This window comes from Budorcas taxicolor, chromosome 11, assembly GCF_023091745.1.
Source record: "Budorcas taxicolor isolate Tak-1 chromosome 11, Takin1.1, whole genome shotgun sequence".
Lineage (NCBI taxonomy): Eukaryota > Metazoa > Chordata > Mammalia > Artiodactyla > Bovidae > Budorcas > Budorcas taxicolor.
Genome location: NC_068920.1, coordinates 157,434,244 through 157,452,009, shown reverse-complemented (window position 1 = coordinate 157,452,009; position 17,766 = coordinate 157,434,244). Strand labels below are relative to the sequence as shown.

The window sequence follows — 17,766 nt, the reverse complement described above, 5'->3', positions numbered from 1 at the left end:
AAGCTGAGCCTCAGCATCTTTCCCCCAGCCCTTTCCTGCCTGCCCAAAGCTGGGCGCCCCCTCTCTGCGTGGCGTCTCACCCATGCAGGCACCCAGCTCGCTGGGGTCCCCTTTCGCTGTGCCTCTCCTCCAGAAGCAGCCCATCACTGGCCCTGGCCCACCCCCAGGGCCCTCCCAATCTCTCCACCTCCAGGGCCCTCCTCCCCCATCAGCCCCCTTCCTGCCTTGGGCTTCCACAGCCACAGCAAACTGGCCATTCCCCTGCCTCAGAGCACTCCTGGGTGCTGGTCCTGTCTTTTTTCCTTCCTGATGCCTCTGCTCGCAACTCCCTGCCCTGAAGCAGGGAAGCTGGGGGATGACTGTCCTAAAAGTTTATTTAGTTTTGGTTCCATTAGGTCTTTGTTGCTGTGCATGGGCTTTTTTCTAGCTGTGGCGAACGGGGCCTGCTCTCTAGTTGTGGTCCGCGGGCTGCTCGTTATAGAGGCTTCTCTTCTTGCAGAACACAGGCTCTAGGGTGCTCGGGCTTAGCTGCCCAGCAGCAGGTGGAGTCTTCCTGGACCAGGAATCGAACCCGTGTCCCCTGCATCCTCAGGCGGATTCTTGACCACCGGTCTGGGGATGAGTGTCCTTTGCCTTGGGCCCTCGGGGAAGTCCCACCTGGTTGAACCACAGACCCAACTTCTGCCACACATTCCTCTAGAGCAGCCAAAAGACAGGCTTGAGCGCCCTGTTTTGAGGCAAATCAGTGTTATTCAGTCACTCAGTCGTGTCCAACTCTTTGCGACCTCATGGGACCGCAGCATGCTAGGCTCCTCTGTCGTCCACTATCTCCTGGAGTTTGCTCCAATTCATGTCCACTGAGTCGGTAATGCTGTCTAACCATTTCATCATCTGCTATCCCTTTCTGCTCTTGTCTTCAGTCTTTGCTAACATCGGGGTTTTTCCAGTGGGTTGGCTCTTTGCATCGGGTGGCCAAAATATTGGAGCTTCAGTTTCGGCATCAGTCCTTCCAGTGAATATTCAGGGTTGATTCCCTTTAGGTTTGACTGATTTGATCTCTTTGCAGTAGAGTAATACTTTGGCCACCTCATGCGAACAGTTGACTCATTTGAAAAGACCCTGATGCTGGGGGGGATCAGGGGCAGGAGGAGAAGGGGACGACAGAGGATGAGATGGCTGGATGGCATCACTGACTCAATGGACGTGAGTTTGAGTGAACTCCGGGAGTTGGTGATGGACAGGGAGGTCTGGTGTGCTGCAGTTCATGGGGTCGCAAAGAGTCAGACACGACTGTGTGACTGAACTGAACTGAACTGAACATAAGCAGAGTCAGGAGCAACCAATGCCTCAGGGCAGCAGTTCTCACTGCACAGAATCACCTGGAAGGCTGGTGTAGAAACAGGTTGCTGCCTGTGACTGATTCATGTTGATGTTTGACAGAAAACAACAAAATTCTGTAAAGCAATTATCCTTCAATTAAAAAATAAATTCCAAAAAAAAAATTAAAAAAAACACACACCATGTTGCTGGGCCTACCCTCAATTTGATTCACGTCTGCAATGGGGCCAAGAATATGCATTTCTGACGAGTTCTCATGTGACTTTGATGCTACTCATCAGGGACCGCTTTGAAAATCTCGTTGGTCTCAGCCGCTCTCAAGAAATATGTTGAGTGGTGACACCTAGTGGCGAGGCGCAGCATGGCAGCCCTGCTGTATGAGCGCCTACATCACAACTATTTCTTCTTCCCACTGGTGTAAGAAAGCAGTTGTTGTTCAGTCGCTCAGTTGGGTCCGATTCTTTGTGACCCCATGGACTGCAGCGTGCCAGGCCTCCCTGTCCTCTATCTCCTGGAGTTTGCCCAAGTTCATGTCCATTGAATCAATGGTGCCATCCAACCGTCTCATTCTCTGTCACCCCCTTCTCCTGCCTTCAATCTTTCCCAGCATCAGGGTCTTTTCCAGTGAGTTGGCCCTTTGCATCAGCTGGCCAAAGTATTGGAGCTTCAGCATCAGTCCTTCCAATGAATATATTCTCCTCCCAAGGGGCCTTGTGTGCTCAGGACCTAGAAAGTTAGTGGACAGTCCAGGGTAATCAAAGACCCTGGGCTCTAGAGGCTGACAGGCCAGGTTCATGTCTTAGGTTGGCTACCTTACCAGTTATGTGATGTTGGGGTTCGTAATGGTGCTTATCTCTGGATTGTGAGAATTCTGTGAAATAAAGCAATCGGGGCCCATAGCACAGTACCTGGTAGGTAATGAACACTAGGCTGGTGTTAGCTGCTCCTTGTAGAGCCAGTAGTAGCAGTGGTGATAACATTAGGTTGGCCAAAAAGTTTTTTTCAGGTTTTTTTTTCTGTAAGATGTTAACGGAAAACCCCAAACTAATTTTTTGGTGAACCCAGCCATAATCACATCAGCAGTGCTTACTGACGCTTGCTGTAGCAGGCACTGTGCTAAACCTTACCCAGTTATCTCCCTGGGTCCTTAGGGAGCCCTGTGAGGTAGGAACTATTATTACCCTGGTTTTATATATGAGGAAACTAAAGCATGTTGTTGTTACTTAGTTGCTAAGTGGTGCATAGCCTGCCAGGCTTCTCTGTCCATGGGGTTCTCCAGGCAAGAATACTGGAGTGGGTTGCCATTTCCTTCTCCAGGGAAATCTTCCTGAACTGGTGTCTCCTGCATTGGCAGGTGGATTCTTTACCGCTGAGCCACCAGGGATGTCCAAACTAAAGCACAGGAGATGTTATCCTTGACACACATAGTACTTAGTGAAGCTAGGATTTGAGCCCCGAGCCTGGGTCCTGCTCAGGACACCATGTGGCCTCTAGTCACAATAATGATCAAACTCCTTTCTTTCTCTTCTCTTCCTCGCCTCCTCCTCCGCCCTGTCTTGGGCAGGGAACAGTGAGTGGGGCCCTGGGGCCAGGTAGAGACAGGGGGTTGGGGGCTGGCCATACCTGTAGCTGCCTCCACCATCTCTCTTGCCCCCTCCTCAGGCTTATGAGCGGCAGATCCCACCCCGAGCTGTCATCAACAGTGCGGGCTACAAAATCCTCACCTCCTTGGACCAGTACCTGGAACTCGTTGGCAACTCTTTACCAGGTAAAGGGACCACCCATCCCAGGCCAAGTGCCCAGGAATTTGGCCGGAGAGTGTGGGGAGCATTCCTGGTTCTGGAACGCCAAGCTCCATGTTTACAGGAAGAGCAGCTGGGCTAGAGCTGTGGCAAGTGCCCAGCACAACCTGAACCTCCAAGGGGAGGCCTGAGGGGTTTTCCTGAAGTCACCCAGAGAATTGGGGCCACACCAGTGTGAGTCCCACCCAGCCCCCACTTCCTGAGCCTGGTGATCACAGCTGTGGAGGGGGCTTACTCTGTACTCTGCCCCTTCCCTGGGTCCCTGAGAGGTTCCGGGAGAAGACGATCCAGGTGCCCCACTTTGTAAGCTGCCAAGTCAATGCTACATTTGTGGGGAGCCATCCTAGGTGACCCCACCCCATCAGAGACACCCAAAAGCTTTGTGGGATCACGTCTGCCTCTTAGCTGATCCCAAGGAGACCAAGGGGTAGTGAGACCCCCCTGTGTGGGACTTGGTGATTGAGGACTCAGCTGGAGTCTGGTTTTCCTGAATTCCAGCCCCTGCACTGGGAGGGCTGACCTTGGGGTGTTGTGGAGACCCCACGAGGTGCTGTGTGTGTGGTGAGCCCAGCACAGGGACCCAGAGCCAGGACCCAAAGAGCTGCCATTGTCCTGTTATTAACAGGAGTGACCAGGTCACAGCCCAGGACCACTTATCTCTCTGGATCTCAAATATCCATGTGGACAAAACAGAGAGAGAAAAATCCCCTTTTATTTATTCTGTATCCCCTGCCCCATGCCTCCCTCCTACTTTGGACATTTAAGCCACCCTTTGGCTCCTGCAGCTGAAATTTGAAGGGAAACCCAAGACAGTAATGCTTGGCCCTTGACCCTGAGAGTTCCAACCCTGTGTTATTTGTGCCTCCTGCATAGAGTTTAGAACCTGACCCCAGGGAGGTGTATGCATTACCAACTCTAAGAACTGGTGCTGGGGGGCCGGGGAGGGGGCAGGCCTTCTCTTAGCCAAGCTGTGGAGCCTGAGAGAAGCGGCCTCCCCGCTGACTCCAGTCATTCTGGTACAGGCCAGCCCTCTCTGGACCTGGAGGGGCAGGGCGAGGGGTCAGCTGCTGGCTGTCCTCTGGCCGAGGGAAGCCACAGAGGGGAGCCGCTTAGTGGGTGCTGTCTCCACAGGGACCACACCAAAATCGGGCTCTGCCCCCATCCTCAAATGCCCCACGCAGTTCCCGCTCATCCTCTGGCATCCTTCGGCGCGTCACTACTACTTTTGCATGATGACAGAAGCCGAGCAGGACAAGTGGCAGGCCGTCCTGCAGGACTGTGTCCGACACTGCAACAACGGTGAGCCGCCCGAGGCCCCGCGAGCTGGGAGGGGGTTACCGGGTGTGTTGCTGAGTGGTGACACCTAGTGGGCGACTGTGGAGTGGCACCCCTGCTCTATGAGCCGTTTTCCTTTTCCTTTTGGGGTTTTAGAAACCATGTTCAGTTCAGTTCAGTCCAGTCGCTCAGTCGTGTCCGACTCTTTGCGACCCCATGGACTGCAGCACGCCAGGCCTCCCTGTCCATCACCAACTAGTTTACTCAGACTCAATGTCCATTGAGTCAGTGAGGCCATCCTACCATCTCATCCTCTGTCGTCTCCTCCCGCCTATAATCTTTCCCAGCATCAGGGTCTTTTCCAGTGAGTCAGCTCTTTGCATCAGGTGGCCAAAGTATTGGAGTTTAAGCTTCAGCCTCAGTCCTTCCAGTGAACACCCAGTACTGATCTCCTTCAGGATGGACTGGTTGGATCTCCTTGCAGTCCAAGGAACTCTCAAGAGTCTTCTCTAACACCACAGTTCAAACGCATCAATTCTTTGGTGCTCAGCTTTCTTTATAGTCCAACTGTCACATCCATACATGACCACTGGAAAGACGATAGCCTTAACTAGACGGACCTTTTGCCCTTAACGTCCCTGGTGGCTCAGTGGGTAAGGAATCTGCCTGCAATGCAAGAGACCCAGGTTCAAACCCTGGGTGGGGAAGATCCCCTGGAGAAGGAAATGGCAACCCACTCCAGTACTCTTGCCTGGAGAATCCCGTGGACAGAGGAGTCAGAAAGGCTAGAGTCTGTAGAGTTACAGAGTCAGATGTGACTTAGCAACTGAACCACCAACCGCCACTTTTCCTTCTGGTTTTTGGAAACCATTGTCATGCTGCCCTTAACCCTCTCCCCTGATGAAGACTGTTCTGTGACGCTGAGAAAAAAATATAGGAAATTGTTTCCAGAGGGATGCGGTTGTTGAGCTCCTGAATCACAGAGGAAAAACCCTGATTCTGCCACTTCCCAGCAACATGATCTTAGGAGACCAACTTGCCTCTTGGAGCCTCTGTGAAATGGGGATAATATTTTCTCCTGTGTCTGAGAGGCTCTAGGAGGATTCACAGTCCTTGTTAAAGATTTTTTTATGGTGTCATTTCTTTCTTATCACTGACCTGCCTGGTAGTGTAGGAACTTCGCTTCCCCTCTCAGGGCCTCGTTCTCGTCTGTAAAGTTACAAGGTCTCTTCCGGCTCACTTATTCATTCAACAAACCTTTCAGTGTTTCTCTGAACCAGACCCAGGGCTGGGTGCTGAGAATGCAACAGGGAAGCAAGGCCTGGTCCCTCCTCTCCCCTGGTCCCTCACTGCCGGCAGCCTAGGGGTAGGGGGGACAGATGTTAAACAGATGAGGATACCAGGGGGTGGTGAGTCAGGACTGTGCTCGGTGCCGGGTGGGAGCCACCCGGGGAGCTTGGAGGGTGTGTATATACTGGGGGGTTGCTGAGCTTGTATGGGCGGAGGGGTTGATGAGGGTGGCATCCTTGAGGAGGCAATGGTTCAGCTGAGACCTGAAGGATGCATAATTCTAGAACAGAGGGAGGCATGTTCTAGACAGAGGCCCCAGCGAGCATGAAGGGAGGCCTGGTGTGGGGGTGCTTCAGAGGAGGACGAATGAGGGCCTGAACTTGGGAGGGGGTGCCCGGAAATGGGACTGGCGGGGCACTGGGGTCAGATCCGGAGGGCCTCATGAAGCTCACAGGAGTTTGATCAGAAAGGCTTGATTGTCTCTTGGTGGGAGGGTGTGGGGTACGAGGGGCTTTCTGCCCCTGGGGGAGGAGCAACCCTGTCCCAGACCCTGAACTTCTCTCCTGGTGACCGGCCGCCCCCGTCCCCCGCCCCATCCCTGCTCCACCCTCTGGCTGCAGGCACACCTCGGGCACAGGTCCACTTGGAGGCCGGACCATGGGCACCCACGCCTAGAGGCGGGCTGTGTGGTGACTTGGCTCACCTCACCCGTCCTCTGTCCTTTCCACTCTCCAGGGCCGCCTCTGCCCCAGCTGGAATCTGCTGGGCGGCAGGAACCAGGTCTTCGGTCAGGCCAACCCCTGCCGCCCACAAAAGGCCTCCTGTTTCCAGGTCCCTGGGGGCTGAGGGGCCAGGACTGGGCAGAGCAATCTGGGTTCTGACCGTCTGGCCCGGGGTACCTTTTCTCCTCCCTTCCTCCTCCCCGCTCCCTCCCTCCCCTCTATCCCTGGCCCAGGCCCCTCCGTCTCCAGGTTTCCAAGGCTAATGGCAGACCTGGCCAGGTGACCCCAGGCCAGGCTGGGTGGGGACCACCCAGCGGGGAGAAGAGCTGCCATTCATTTCCCCACTGCACAGTGGCGGTTGTGATCAACTAGATTGCTAGATTATGGGGAGGAATCAATGGGCGGGTCCTGGGTAGAGCTCTTGGCCCTGTGCCTGGCACATAGCGAGCGCTCAGCTGGGAGGCTGAGTGGGTGGGTGTGGGTCTGTGGGCAGGCGGGGAGGCCAGGGGAGAGCTGCTGGGGCCGGGTGGGGAGCAGGGGCGTCCTGCAACTCGGTGTCAGGAGCTGATGGGGTGGTTTCAGAGGAGCCTCCCCCACCCCCCACCCGCCCCAGAACTGTGGGAAAGTTCTCAGCTTCCTCGGAGGCTGGGTCTGGAATTTGTGGGGCCTGGAATTGCTCATTCCGGGGGCTGCCAGGAAGTGGGGTGGGGGGGTGGCTGGAGGAGGCCAAGCTGGGTGGACGCCAGCTTGTCCAGGGTCCCCCTCACATCCTGCATTCCTGGAGCAGCTGGGGGCAGCAGGGGCACTGAGCTGGGCTTCGGGGTGGGCCGGGGGTGCTGAGGTCAAGGCCTCTTCCTGTCTGCCCGCCGTCCCCCCTCCTCTGTGGGACTGAGGAGTGCCGCTCCCTTTCTCAGCCTGACCCCGAGGACCCCACGGGCGGGCGGGAAGCCTCCAGGTCTCACTGGAGCCACTGGGCCCGGGTTCCAGCCTGGGGCAGCCACCCTCTAGTGACTGTGTGACTTTGCTTCCCCGGACCTTGAGAGCCACCAGTCCCTCTGAGAGCTGCGTGCAGGAAAGCGTGTGGGAACGTGTGTGGGGTCTCAGCCTCAGCCTACTGGGGGCTGCTGTAACAAAGGGCCACAGCCTGGGTGGCTTCAACAGCAGAAGTTAGCTTTTGCGCAGTTCTGGACGCTGGAAACCCCACATCCAGGTGTCAGCAGGCTTGTTTTCTTCTGAGTCTCCTTGACTAGGAGGCAGCCAGCGTCTCCCTGGGGTCACCGTGTAGTCCTTGCTCCGGGTGTGCCCTGTCTCTTTGTCCAGATTTCTTCTTATAAGGACACCAGTCATGTCGGACCAGGGCCCGGCCTCATCCCCTCCTTTCAACTCAATTACCTAAGTCCTGGGCTTCTCAGGGGGCGCTAGTGGTAAAGAACCCTCCTGCCAGTGCAGGAGATGCAAGAGACGCGGGTTCAGTCCCTGGGTCGGGAAGGTCCCCTGGAGGAGGAAATGGCAACCCACTCCAGTATTCTTGCTTGGAGAAGCCCATGGGCAGAGGAGCCTGGTGGGTTTATAGACCAGGGGGTCACGCAGAGCCGGACACGACTGAAGTAACAGCACACACACGCACGCACCTAAGTTTCCGCATCCAGACATGGCCCCTTTCTGAGCAGCTAGGGGTCAGGACTTCAGTGCGGCACTTTGTCGGGACACAAGTCAGTCCCCAACAGCCAGGCTCGGGGGGAGGGCTCAGGAGGGGCCACCCTCACTTTTGAGTCAGCCCCTCGGCGTGCAGAGTAGGGGTGTCCTGAGGTTCTGAGGCTTTACGTCTGACCAGAGCCTGGGATGTCAGCCACCTCCTTGCTGCTGCCCAGCCTGTCCTGCCACCTGGAAAGTGGCCCCTGCTCAGCACGCCCAGCTTGCTGTCTGCAGAATGCAAATGCCCGTGCGTGAGAGAGGCTGCATGTATAACACACATCCGGATTTTCTAGGCAAAACCTGGTCTCGGGGAGACAGTGCCTCCCTCCTTAATTAAGCCTGCCTCCTCCCCCAGCCCAGCTGGGCAGCACCCACCCCAGGGCTCTGTGGGACCCTCCTGCTCTGTCCCCCCGTTGCTCCCTCCTGGATGCAGGTTCTGAAATGCTCAGGGCCCCATCCCAGTCCTGGGAGCTGCCACTGCCAGGCTGGGTTCTGGGCCTGTTTGTCCACTGCTGAGCCCCCCTCCAGCCCTGAACGGCAGTGATTCCTGGGTCACCCGGATGGTGGAGGAGAGGCCCTCTCCATGCCAGAGAGGGGCTTTTTCTCTGTGGGGGTGACTCATTCCATAGTCATCACAGTGGGAGCTGGGATTTTAGAGGCCCCGGCTGCTGTTTGGCTCTGGGGACACAGCGGTCAGAGGCACAAGGCCAGGCAGGGGGCCGCCTCCTGCCAGGCTCTGAGGTGTTTAACCACGTCTTCCCAAAGTCGGATGTTGCAACTTCCTGCAGCCTGTCTCCCCAGCACCCAGGAGGAGGTCCACATCTTGTTCAGCAACCGCCTGGTCAGCATGGGGGAGGTGGGCAAACTCCTCTGGGCCCCCACCACCTCCTCCAACAAAAGGCGTGGATTGGTGTCCCCAGCCTCCCAGGTGCACAGCGGTGGTCGCAGCGGACCCAGGGCCCCAGGAGCCAGTCGGGGCTTCAGTTTCTGACGCAGGGAGTGCCCACCAGGCCTGCAGCCGGGCCCACAGTGTGGTCCCTGCAGCCCCTCCATGGGTGTGTGAGGCCAGGCTGGCCACAGCTCCCACTGTTCAGAAGGGAACACTGAGGCCCTTTAGGGTTCGATGATCTTCCACAAGGCTTGGCAAATGACAGCCAGGGAGCCAAACTGGGCCCATCGCCTGTCTGAGCAAATCCAGCTTTATTGGCCCGTTCGTTCACACCCTGTCCACGCTAACTTTCCTGCTACAGCAGCGGGTGGAATGGCTGGGACAGAGGTCACCAGCCTGCAGAGCTGTGCGCATTTACCATCTAGCCCTCTATGGGGGGAGTGTGCAGGCCCCTGATGGAGGAAGGGTCTCTGGGCGCCTCTTGCACCCCCTCTGCTGTGTTTTGAGGCCTCTCCTGGTTGGGGGGAGGGTGGGCTCCCCCAGTGGTCCTGGCTCTGCCACTCAGTGGCCTTGGCCCCTTGGCAGTGGCCTGACCTTGGAACCTGTTTCTTCATCTGTGAAAGCAGAAGCAACGACGGGGCCCACGTCTTGGGCTGGTGGGAGGGCTTAAGGAGATGAGGGTACGAAGGAGGGTTGTCTTGCTGCTGCTGGCGGATTGTTACTGCTCTTAACTGTCACTGCAACCTCTCCTATCACTGTTACTGCAAGAGCGGTGGGGGCCTCGGGCGGGGGCCATCCTGCCAACCTGCTCCCTCCGTCCCTCTCCCCGGGTAGGGATTCCCGAAGACTCCAAGGTGGAGGGCCCTGCTTTCACGGATGCCATCCGCATGTACCGCCAGTCCAAGGAGCTGTACGGCACCTGGGAGATGCTCTGTGGGAACGAGGTTCAGGTGAGGCCGGGGAGGCTGTGGAAGTCCACCTGGGGCCCAGAGGGTGGACTGAGCACGCCGGCGGGGCCCCGGGGCACTGGTTGCAGGTTTGGACCCAGATGACAAGCTTAGGTTTGGGCGGGTGGAGGCTGAGGTAGGCCACACAGGTGATTATTTTTGTTCAGTTGTTTCCCAAGCACCAACCCTGGACCAGGGGCTGGGTGCACTGAGAACAGGAGGGCACAGTCCTGACCCCTAGGGAGCTCTCTGTCTAGCAGGAGAAACACATTCGACTTCCACGTGCCGGCGAGGGGGGCTGGGGGAGCATTCTAGATGGGGAGGCTGCGCGTGCAGAGGTCCTGAGCTGGGGCCCCTGCTGGATCCTGCAGGACAGCCAAGCAGATCATCCAGGGCCTCTGGGAAGGATGCTTGGGAGACAGGGCAGTGGGGCCGTGGAGCAAAGGGCAGCTTTGAGGGGGGCTTGAGTGGCTGGGTTTGCCGGAACGTGGAGAGGGGCTGGGCACGCTCCAAACCCTGCCCCTGCTTCCCGGTCCCAGATCCTGAGTAACCTGGTGATGGAGGAGCTGGGCCCTGAGCTGAAGGCAGAGCTGGTCCCCCGGCTGAAGGGGAAACCGCAGGAGCGACAGAGGCAGTGGATCCAGGTGGGTGGTCTGGGCTCAGGAGTGGGGGTGGGGGGCCCACGGCTGCCCGGCACCCCCAGCCTGACGCTGACCCCGACGCCAACACCCTGCCCACAGATCTCGGATGCCGTGTACCGCATGGTGTACGAACAGGCCAAGGCACGCTTTGAGGCGGTGCTGTCCAAGCTGCAGCTGGCCCGGCCGGCCATGGAGGCAGTCATCCGGACCGACATGGACCAGATCATCACCTCCAAGGAGCACCTGGCCAGCAAGATCCGAGGTAGGCAGGCCACCTGCTCTGGTTGTCATCATGGGGCGGGCGGGCTGGGACCACCCACCCTTGGGGGTCAGGGCCTCCCTTCTGCCTCTTTCAGGGATCCATGTACATGTCACAGCGGTGACTTCATTCACTGATTAGTTTTTAAAAGCCAGAATTAAATCTGAGCTCTTGTTCTTCCAACCCCTGTGAGTCATTTGGTGGCTGTTATTTCTTTTCTTCGGCCTCATGGTGCAGCCAGTGGGATCTTAGTTCCCTGATCAGGGATCGAACATGCACTTCCACTGCAGGAAGCCTTAACCACTGGGTCACTGGGGAAGTCCCAGGCGGCTTTTGTCTCTATAGACCCAGATCTTGGTGACTTAAGTGATGTTAGGAGGTCCCAGCCTTCTGTTCATCTTCGGGCAGTCAGATTTATCACGGGCCATTTTAGCAACATCATCTGGACTTCGGGTGACCCACGCTGAGCCTGCCTGTCCTTTCCCGGGCCAGCTGGTGCTCCTTCCTGTCCTGAGCCTGGTGGGATCCTTTTGCTCACTGCCACCTCCCCCCACACCCCCTGGCCATGGTTGTGGCGGTCATCAGTTCCCCGAGGGTTACTCTCTACCAGTTGTACTCACCGTGAGCTGGCGAGGACACTGAGTTGACATTTATTGTGTGGAACAAACAGCATAGCCGGACTCGGGAGGAGGAGGGATGTCAGAACACCCTTGGGTGAAAATGCCTTGGTGGGACCTCTTGGAGATTGTCCCTGCCTGGGGGAGGTTGCCTTTTCCACAGTTTAGGCTGAGCCAGAGCAGAATTTGGGCTCAGGGTTTGCACAACCCAGAGACTCCTTGAATACACTGGAGTGTTTTTCATTTTTTTAAAAAACAAAGGAGCAAGATCCCGCTCCAGCCCCCAAAGGTGAGTTTTCTCTTTCTCCATCTAAATGGAGAAACTGTTGACCTTGAGACCTTTACATGGCCATTTTCTTCATTTCTTGACGTCACAGTTTCAGGAATTTGAGGATTCGACCTGAGAATGCCTGTTATCTGTGCTCCATTGTTAACCATTCCTCAAGAACCCTTCCCTTTGCTCATGTGGTCACCAGTGGTCTTCTCTAGAGAATGACACAGCCGCTTGCCTCTAGCCTAGGGACCTGGGACGGTGGGGGTTGCTCCTGGGGGTGCCGTCCGCTAACCTGCTCCCTTGGCACAGCCTCCATCCTCCCCAAGGCTGAGGTTTGTGTCCGGAACCATGTCCAGCCCTACATCCCATCCATCCTGGACGCCCTCATGGTTCCCACCAGCCAGGGCTTCACAGAAGTGCGGGATGTCTTCTTCAAGGAAGTCACCGACATGAACCTGAACGTCATCAATGAGGGTGGCATTGACAAGCTGGGCGAGGTGAGATGGGCCCTGGGTTTGGTTTTGGGTCTGGTCTGGCCCCCGTCAGGCCCTCACTGTGATGAGGGCAGGCCCTTTCCCTCCTGGGCATAACTTGTGAACAGAGGGTCTGCAGGAGGCATGGAGCCGGCCACGTCCATAGATGCCATTTTTGTGCCCCTCACAGATGGAGCCGGCCCCTCTCGCTTCTGAGTTAGCTGGTTCTCGGGTTGAGCGGCCTTCCACAGGCCCCATATCGGGGTGGTCTACTGCCGGGAGCCCCACATGGTTGTCAGGTCTGGGAGACAGAATCGGCCCTGTGACCTTAGCTGCTTCTCCACCCCATACTGAGGAGTTCCATTGACAATAATAATCATAGACTTTGAGAACCATAGAGGACCCTGGGGATCACAAAAACCCATCTCCAGATTTGGAGGCTGAGGAAACCAAGGCCCAGAGATGGTGAGCAATTTGCCCAGGGCCGCCCAGCACTCAGGCCGGCCTGTCTCCACTCGCTGCGCTGCCGAACCCCCCTCCTGCCTGCAGAGCCTTGGCTTTCCTGTCCCAGGTCCTCCAGCGCTTTCCCTGGTGATCACCACCGCCGGATGGCCTTCCCTGGTGCCAGTGCCAGCCCCGGAGCCTGTACTCAGAGGCCCCAGCTCAGGTCCCTCGTGTATCCCTGCCTCCTTGCAGTACATGGAGAAGCTGTCCCAGCTGGCGTACCACCCCCTCAAGATGCACAGCTGCTACGAGAAGATGGAGCCGCTGCGGCTCGACGGGCTGCAGCAGCGTTTTGACGTGTCCAGCATGTCTGTGTTCAAGCAGCGAGCCCAGATCCACATGCGTGAGGTGGGCACGGGGCTTGCCAGCGCCCTGACTATCCCCGCAATCCTGCATGTTCGCTCCTGCTCCGATCTCTTGGCCATGCTCTTGGATCTGTTTGGATGCCTGTCCCTCTGTCCACCTGGCTAAGTCAGACTCACCTCTTGGGTCTCAGAGACCCCTTCCTCCAGGAAGCCCTCCCTATTCCCTAAACTCCTTCCCACAGGGCCCAGACGCTCTGTTCCCCTGGGGCAAGGAGGGGTGGCGCTGGTGCCTGGCAGTGAGCCAGTGCTCTAGACACAGCATAGGAGTGAGCAAGTGAAAGGGTGTCTGAGTGCCTGGACACCCCTTCCTCCCAGGGGGGCACCCCTCCTCCCAGGGGGCACCCCTCCTCCCAGGGAGCACCCCACCTCCCTGGGGTCACCCCACCTCCCTGGGGTCACCCCTCCTCCCCAGAGGGGCACGCCTTCACATGCCCTATGGTACGCTCCGCCTCCAGCAAATGGACAACGCCGTGTACACCTTCGAGACCCTCCTGCACCAGGAGCTGGGGAAGGGGCCCACCAAGGAGGAGCTGTGCAAGTCCATCCAGCGCATCCTGGAGCGGGTGCTGAAGGTGAGCTGCCCGGCCAGGCCCTGCCCCTCTACCCCGGGAAGGAGACAGGGGCCTGGGTGAGACGGGGGTGCTGATGGAGGTCCCTGACCCAGAGCTCCCCTCGCCCCGGCCCCTCTTTCCGGGCAGAAGTATGACTACGACAGCAGCACGGTGCGGAAGCGCTTCTTCCGGGAGGCGCTGCTGCAGATCACCATCCCATTCCTGCTCAAGAAGCTGGCGCCCACCTGCAAGTCGGTGAGCAGCCCTCCACTCCCGCCCGCCGCCCGCCGCCCACAGCCTGACCCGCAGCCCTGACCGCCCCTCTCTCTGCCCCCACGCCCGCCCCGGCCGGCAGGAGCTGTCCCGGTTCCAGGAACTGATCTTCGAGGACTTTGCCAGGTTCATCCTGGTGGAGAACACGTATGAGGAGGTGGTGCTGCAGACGGTCATGAAGGACATCCTCCAGGGTCAGTGCCGCCGGCTGCAGAGCCGGGTGGGGCTGCCCTGCCGTGTGGCCCCCGTTAGGACTCTCACTGCTGGAGGGTGGCGGAAGTGGACACCCAGAGGCTTCCTGGTGGGGTCAGCTAAGCTACAAAGCGGAGACTCAGGCGGTGGGCTGCGGTGGGCCCACTGTTCGTGGTATGGGTCGGGGGCAGTGTCCGGCCCAGTGCCTTAGGTACGTTGAGGGTCCTTGGCACTTTGGGGAGTGTCAGGTGAGTGATGGGGGTTAAGGTCCCACCCCCTGCTTCCCACACTGAGGCCTCGAAGAAGCCTGGTCCGGTCGCAGTGCCCACTCAGGCCGAGGGGTTGTGACGTGGGGCACGCGGTGCGGGGTGTACTGGTGGCCGTCAGCCCCCCGCTCAGTGTCCCGTCACCCCTCTCTGCCCCACAGCCGTGAAGGAGGCCGCCGTGCAGAGGAAACACAACCTGTACCGGGACAGCGTGGTCATGCACAACAGCGACCCCAACCTGCACCTGCTGGCTGAGGGCGCGCCCATCGACTGGGGCGAGGAGTATGGGGACAGCGGCGGTGGCGGCGGGGACCCCGGCGTCCAGGAAGCAGCCCCTGTCTCGGAAAAGCGCCGGCGTGCCAAGCAGGTGGTGTCCGTGGTCCAGGACGAGGACGCGGGGCTGCCCTTCGAGGCCGCCCCTGAGCCGCCATCACCCTCGTCCCCGGACAGCGTCACTGAGCTCCGTGGCCTGCTGGCCGGGGATCTGCGGGCCGAGAGCCCCCCGCTGGCCGGCCCCCTGCTCAACGGGGCCCCCGTGCAGGAGAGCCCCCAGCCCGGGCTGGCCCCCGAGGCCACCTCACCCCTCCGGCAGCTCCCGTCCGAAAAGCTCGTGGGCCCCGAGCCTCCCAAGCCCAGCGACCAGGAGACCGGCGAGCAGGTGTCTGGCCCGGGCGGCCGCCCCCCCATCCACACCACCACCGAGGACAGTGCCGGGGTGCAGACCGAGTTCTAGGCTGGTCGCCCCTGGAGCCTCTGTTGGACACAGCACGTGGGCCACTCCCTCCGGGGCCCTGGCTTGGCTCTGGGCGGAGAGCACAGGATCTGTGCCTTCCGGGCGGGGTGGGGCAGGGCGGGGCGGGGGCAGGGCTGGTGTGGCACCAAGGGGGCTGGGCGAGGATGGGCCCACTTGAGTCACTTTATGGGTTTGGTCACACTTGGTTGCTCTGTTTTCTCTTCTGTGGGATGATCGTGGCTTTCCTGCTCCTGGGGGGGGAGCGGGGCTGGGAGCACTCTGAGTCCGCCCTCCCTGCCTGCCTGCCTCTGCGGCCTGTTCCCCCCGTGGGTCTTGCCATCCGCGGAAGGAGGGCGGTGAGAGCTGCGTCCACCGCCTGGCTTCTCCCATCACTGAAGGGGCCTGTTAGAACCAGGAGGCCTGAGCGCCGAGGCCCATCTCTGGGCCCCTGAGGCCAGTTTTGGAGTGGACTCTGGCCTGGCTCTCCCACCCCAGGTGAAGGGACGTGCAAGGAGGGGGTCTTGAGGCTGGGGGGGGTGCTGGGGGAGGGCTGCCTCTCGAGGTCGGGTGGGAACAGGAACAGCCTGGAATGTGCTGGTCTGAGGCGAGGACGTGTCTGAGGGAAGGAGGGGTGACCTCTGCAGAGGTACTGCTGGCGGGGTGGGCGGGGTGCACTTGAGGGGTTGCCGGAAGCTGAGACTCTGCTCGCCTCTACTTGCTGGCGTCTGGTCTCTAGGAGTCCCTCTGGCTGGCGGGGCTGGGGATGGGGACACTGCTCAGTGGCAGGGCTGGGCGGGTGTGGACGCTCTCTTCTCGGTGGGCCACTTCCAAGGTACACGCTGTCCCTCAAAGGAGCTGGCGGGGCTCGAGAGGGGCCATGGTGCCCCAGGACACCACGAGCATTTGGGGCAGGCTGGGGCTCTAACGCACCACACCCTGACAACTCCAGGACTGTTCATGTGGCCCTGCTGTTCCCCGCCCCTCAGCTCCTTGTTCCTGAGGGTGAGCATTAAGTCACAGTCATCCCCAGGGGCTGGGGCCACCTGGTTTTCCCAGGCCCTCTCTTCTGCTTTGAAGGGAAGGCAGACAGGACAGAAACCTACTCCTTCAGGGTCCTCACCAGCCCCCCACCGCAGCCCTGCATCTCCCATCCCCTGGATCTGCTTCCTGGGCCAGGGCCTGGGACCTGTGGGACGTGCGGCGCTGGCTGGTGCTCAGGGACCCTCTTCAAGTCCCCTGCAGCCCCAGTCTCAACGCCGAACTAACCTCTTCGACCAATACATTCCGTCTGAAGATGCTCTCCTCTGGTGCCTTCTCTTGGGACTTTCTGATCATCCTTCCCAGATATTGTATTGAAAATATTATGCAAACTGTTTAAGCTTCTACTAATCAATAAAGTGCTTTATTTAAAGCCAGTGGCCCATGTGTGATGCTGGCTGGGTGGGAGGGCTGGGTGGGAGACCTGGGCTGGAGACAGGCCTCTGCACCTTGACTTTTGGGGCTCGTTGCTTACAGGTGCACGTGACCAGAGTTCTCCTATGAACCCATTTTCCAGAGGAGAAAACTGAGACTCGGTGAGGAGGGGCACAGCAGGTAGGTGACTAGCCTGATGGCAGCTCAGACAGCTTCCTCTGCTGGGGGTCTGTGCAGGGTGGGCCTCTGGCAGCTTCGGGCAATGGGGAGGGCAGCTCCTTCATGGCCATGGTGGGCGGGCTCACACTGGATCCAAACAGTGATGCCAGTGTTTAAGACTCCTGCTCACAAGGCGAGCACTCCTGAGTACTTACTGTGGGCTGTGCGCATTACCTGCAGGACGAGGTAACCTCCGGGGGATGGGCACCATCATCACACCAGTGTGTAAACTGAGGCCCAGGGGTGTGGGGAGCCTGGGCAGAAGTTCTGGGTCATGGGGACACCTCTCCCCCTGCCAGCTGGTGGGGACAGGCTACCCCTGTTGGGTAAGCACCTTGGGGGATGGTGGCCAGTGCCCGAGGTTCTGTCAACAAGGGCGGAGATGAGAAAACTGGGGCTCAGCAGGGTTTTTTGCTGTTGACTTTGGCAAGTCATCAAACCCAGCCTCAGACGGCTCACCTATAAAAGGGGCCTCGTGAGGCTTCAAGGAGACCTGCCAAATGCCCTGCTCTGCAACGTGGCCCTGCCCATCTCAGGCTGCCATCTCCCCTCTTAGCTGAGCAGAGCTCAGAAGGGTGTGTAGGGGGGAACCTGGAAAGCAGGACTCGGTCCACAAGGGGCTGTTACCTGTTTCAGCCACAGGACTGACCAGCCCAGCAATGCAGGGAGAGGGCCTGGCCCTGCGTCCCACCTGTTCTCACGCGGGGCCCGGGATGAGCCCGCAGTGCCCCCTGGTGGCCACCGGCCTGGGTCCGGGCCCCCTACTGTCCCTCACTGAACAGGTAGGGACATAGGGTCTGGAAGGCTGGCCAGGGTCCGAGTTACCTGGAGGCAGAGCAGGCGCCCCAGCAGGCCTGCCTCTAGCCCAGAGAGAAAGCTGCCCTTGGCTCAAAACGATCTGCCCCCAAATGCACGACCAAGTTCAGCTCTGCCGCAAGCACGAGGAGCACGGCTCCCTCTAGACTTGTGCAGCGAGCGACCTGCGCAACTGCATGGGTTCGGAGTCAAGATGCTTCTGTCCTGGTTGC

At 59.0% G+C, this 17,766-nt stretch overlaps 1 protein-coding gene across 1 annotated transcript in view; it reads left to right on the top strand.

The window, feature by feature from the left end:
• Positions 1 to 15,196, top strand: part of NIBAN2 (niban apoptosis regulator 2) — a 53,304-nt gene extending 38,108 nt beyond the window's left edge. Inside the window, exons 4-14 of the mRNA XM_052648582.1 lie at positions 3,001 to 3,106; positions 4,272 to 4,439; positions 9,846 to 9,961; positions 10,498 to 10,602; positions 10,699 to 10,861; positions 12,059 to 12,246; positions 12,919 to 13,074; positions 13,547 to 13,663; positions 13,790 to 13,897; positions 13,998 to 14,109; positions 14,535 to 15,196. Coding sequence (XP_052504542.1) covers positions 3,001 to 3,106; positions 4,272 to 4,439; positions 9,846 to 9,961; positions 10,498 to 10,602; positions 10,699 to 10,861; positions 12,059 to 12,246; positions 12,919 to 13,074; positions 13,547 to 13,663; positions 13,790 to 13,897; positions 13,998 to 14,109; positions 14,535 to 15,106 — 1,911 coding nt within the window. The 3' untranslated portion in view covers positions 15,107 to 15,196. The remainder of the gene's footprint in view (positions 1 to 3,000; positions 3,107 to 4,271; positions 4,440 to 9,845; positions 9,962 to 10,497; positions 10,603 to 10,698; positions 10,862 to 12,058; positions 12,247 to 12,918; positions 13,075 to 13,546; positions 13,664 to 13,789; positions 13,898 to 13,997; positions 14,110 to 14,534) is intronic.
• Positions 15,197 to 17,766: the final 2,570 nt, after the last annotated feature.